A 4,403-nucleotide genomic window follows, 5' to 3' on the forward strand; every position below is an offset into this window, starting at 1 on the left:
AGCCCCCCCTTCCCTCCGGGCCCCCCCTGGTTTTTTTTTTTTTTTTTTTTTTTTTTACGAAAATTCTTGTACTACTTTGTGTTGTTCTTATGTCTATTTACTGGTATTATTGAAGTTTACAATTTGTGAATTATGCAGAAAATGGTGAGAAAAAATTCATACCCAGTAACGAGTTCGTTCTGCAGAAACATGCTGCATTTTTCGACCGGAATCATGACGGCGTCGTTTATCCTTGGGAGACTTTCAAAGGTTTTTATTCTTTCATGATCATATTTAATTGTAGTTTAATTTCTCTTTTATTTCATTTTTTTTATTTAAAGCTTTCATTAAATTTTCATTTCTCCAAACAGGATTTCGTGCAATTGGGAGTGGCATCCCATTGTCTAGCTTAGCTGCACTCTTCATCAATATTGGTCTCAGTGGCAAAACTCGACCTGTACCTGCCTTTGCTTTTATGATATTTATTTTATTTATTTTATTTTCCTTTCTGAGATCTTGTCGATAAATTTGGTCTCTAATATATTACGCGTTTAGTTCATTCGAGTTTTTAATTAAGTTGAGATGTTTAGTTTGTTGATTTAAATTTTTAATTTGTATTGGAACGTAATTTTATATAAAAACTTTTTTACTCTAATAAAAAGTGATGTGATTATTTCTAAAAAAAATTTCTAAATTGATGAAATGAACGAGATTTTATTATAATAAAATTTAAATTTTAAATTTAAATCGATAAAATGAACAATATTTATATTTATCGTGCTCTCTTAAACTTAGCCTAAATTTTACATTTGATTGAAACACTTTACTAACCATAAGCTGTCATCTATGACACTTTTTTTTTTTTTAAATTATTGGGCACCACAAATAGGAGAAATGTCCCAACCTACTTTTCCCCATTGAGATTCGAAACATACACCGGGGAAAACATGGGAGTGACACTGGTGCCTACGACAGCGAAGGAAGGTACATGTCATATTTTATTTGTTTTTTTTTTTTTTTTCCCTGAAAGCATATAGAATAATTTTCAAAAATATAATCAATAAAATAATACTATTTTATTTATATTACTATTGTTAAATTTATCTTTTATTTATAACACTATTTTATTTACGTCACTGTTTATTTTTTTGTTCATGTCATTATTGTTAAATTTATTTTATGTGATTAATAATTTATAAGTTATTTTTGCATTAAAATTTTGTATAGTTGAAAAAAATAATAGTTTAACTGAAATTTTCTTTATTATTTCTTTTTACGTCAAGATTTTAAGTATATGCAATGAATAATATTGTTATTGGGTACCCTGGGGTAAGAATCACCTATCAATAAAAGATAGATCTCATGCCTTTATTTTTGGGACCGTTTGTAAAAGCAGATTTTTACTTCTTGATTGATTCTTTTTTCTTCTAAAAAAAAAAAAGCGCAAAGAATAATTATGTTTGTAGAAAATGATATATGTTTGTTCTTTTATTAAAATGGATATTTTATGTAATCCCTAAGTCGAGTAATTACGAAAATCATATAGACCAATCTAACGATCAAAATTTAAGTAGTTTTAAAATTAAAATACACATAGTTAATATTTCATCCGACAAAAGAATTTCCCCTTTTTCTGGAGAAATAAAATTTTCACTTTAATTGTATTCTTAAACGTTTTCCGCATAGTACATTGTTACAGCTTGATTTATTCACTGCATTTCAATGTTTTTAGGTTTGTTCCATCAAAGTTTGAAGAGATATTTATCAAGCATGCACACACAAATCCTGACGCATTAACAAAAAAAGAACTAAGGGAGCTCTTAACGGACAATAGACAACCCAAGGACATTGGTGGATGGTGGGATTCCTTTTTCTCTTTTTTTTTTTTTTTCCTTTTAATTTTCTCTTTTTGATTTTGAATATCAAAATATGTAACTTGTGCCATCTTTTCTTTACCTTTTGTCTACATAAACATGAAATTAACAAACAAAAAAAATGTCAAAATTGAAATATCGCAGGATCGGTGCCTTGGCCGAGTGGCTTGTACTATTCAATATCGCCAAGGACAAGAATGGGTTGCTTCAAAAGGACACAGTCAGAGCTGTTTATGATGGAAGTTTGTTTGAACAATTGGAAAAAGAACACTCAGCATCCAAAAAGAAAGAGTAATTTCAAGATTACCATCTTTTCAAAGATGCGCTCATTTCTTGCTTCTTAAATATATAGGGATAAAATTTCTTTCAAAAAACAAAAAATAAAAATAAAAATAAACAGAGAAATTGTTTTATGTATGTGGAAAATATGTGCAAAATCGACATTACGTGTATTAAAGAAATGAGAAATTGTTTTACATTTTGTACTAAATTTGTTTCATGCAGTTCTTCTGCCGTTTAAAGAAAAAGCCATGGTGGTGGGATGCATACGGTATGGTACATGTCGTTGGTCCTACTCCGTTATTGGCGTTTAATATGAATGTATTTAATTTATGAATGTATGTAATTTTTCATATTTGTATGAAGCACCAACTGTTAGTTAATGTCTGTTATATAGATTATGTCCTGTATTAGTGAGTAGTTATTGGAATTTCATTCATCGATTTTTGCAAGTATTAACAACAACCAAAGCCTGATATATTAAAAGCCTAAATATTAGTCCCGTTTTTTTTCCTTGAAGCAACATGCAATGTTTGAGATATTATATGAATGAATTGAAGGTCATCACCGCCGAATGATTGGGTTTTTATCAATTAAAAAAAGGTGGGTTAAATTTATAAGAGAGTGTTTGGTATGAAGATTCGTGCTATAATTTGAATCATGATTTGTGATTTATTTAAAAAAAATATATATGTAAATTGAAAATGATTTTGAATTATGATTTTAAATTCGTGAACTAAACGTTTATTAAGTTCCACGCGGTAGGATTTACATTCTATTTCTATTAGTGAGTGGTGTTTAAATTAGTGGGTGGTGTTACTATTGGTATTTAATAACGTTACTCTTAAAATATTGATATTTAATAAGGTTACTCTTAAAATATGTTATTTCTCGTGTATGGTTTGAGAGGACCGAAAGGGTAACGGGAGAAAAGAAAGAAATGCAAATAGCGCAAGTGTACATTATTTATAGTGGGTAATAATGGTGACCGTCTCGTGTAAAGTTCTAAAAGAAAAATGCTGATGCTAAGAGATAAGCATCAAAACTAATAAAGGTCCCGTTCATTTCGTCGATTCGAGTTTAGAATTCGAGTTTTGCTACAGTAAAAAGCTCTCACATAAAATCACATCTCAACTCGAATTACAAACTCGAGTCAGTGAAGTGAACGGGCCAAAGCACCCTTTGTCATGCGATCCATCTTCTATTACGTGTCATTTTTCAAAATAACGTTAAATTTTGAAATTAGTAATTTCGTATAAAGTGTACAGCATCAGCAATAGCTTCCTCAACAAATTATTCTACCAGAAACCGGCATCTTTTTTTTTTATGGAATTTTAATATCACACAAGGTCACCCAATGTCCCTTGCTTCTCCATCTTTTTTTTTCTTTCTCCATGATGTTAACGCATAGTCATTCAACTGCCCAATATATATATATTGTCAAACTCTAAGCTCTGATGGTATGTTTTGGTCTGTTTTATCTTACTTTCTTTTCACTTTTTTCGGTGAAGACGATAACGTTAGCTAATTCTTATCATGTTTTTATAGTTACTTTTGGTGACACAAGAAGGAAGCTTACTTTCACTTCATTTTTTAGAAGGTTTTATTGAATTTGGATGTACGTGTTACTTTCTTTGTACCCAACGACCTAAGTCTAATTTCCGTCTAGGTAATTTTGATAAATACTCTTTAAAAGTACACGAGTCAGGATTTTTACTTTTTATTTTTGATTTATAACTTTTTTAGTCAAATAATTACATTAACAAAAGAGTATTTATCAAGAGTAAGGGATAAAGGTCCATACTCATAAACTCTTAAGGATAAATTTTATATTTTTTCGATAAGCTATGTTCGTGGACAATTATGGCTTGTGGAACAAATTGAAAATGCGGAAGTATTTATACAAAATCATCACTTTTATACTTTCACGTTCAAAATTTATCTTTTATTTAATAATATTACTCACATATTCTTTTTTTGTGTTGGTGGTTATGGAGTGGTTAACAAAGAATAAGAATGTCATTGCGGGTTATGTTACATACTTATGTGTAAATATTACAATTTGTGGACATTTATTTTTCAACTCATGCATAATAGACATATATGTAATTAACTAATGCGTCCCTTCATCCTTATCCGAAATTGGATTTTAGTTCCGGTGTCTCATATCGGATCGTTTGCATTATTTGGCACGATTATTCGTTGGTATGTGAAGTGGTACATTGGGTTTGGGTTTTTTTTTTTTTTTTTTTTTTTTTTTTTTTTTTTGTT

The 4,403-nt window shown here is 29.5% G+C and overlaps 1 protein-coding gene across 1 annotated transcript in view; it reads left to right on the forward strand.

Annotated features, from left to right (window-relative positions):
• LOC21387500 (probable peroxygenase 4) overlaps positions 1-4,403 on the forward strand; it is a 24,126-nt gene that overhangs the window by 2,127 nt on the left and 17,596 nt on the right. The window contains exons 2-4 of the mRNA XM_024174930.1: positions 139-249; positions 351-436; positions 869-963. Of these exons, the coding sequence (XP_024030698.1) occupies positions 139-249; positions 351-436; positions 869-963 (292 nt within the window). The remainder of the gene's footprint in view (positions 1-138; positions 250-350; positions 437-868; positions 964-4,403) is intronic.

Source organism: Morus notabilis, unplaced genomic scaffold, assembly GCF_000414095.1.
Source record: "Morus notabilis unplaced genomic scaffold, ASM41409v2 Scaffold816, whole genome shotgun sequence".
Lineage (NCBI taxonomy): Eukaryota > Viridiplantae > Streptophyta > Magnoliopsida > Rosales > Moraceae > Morus > Morus notabilis.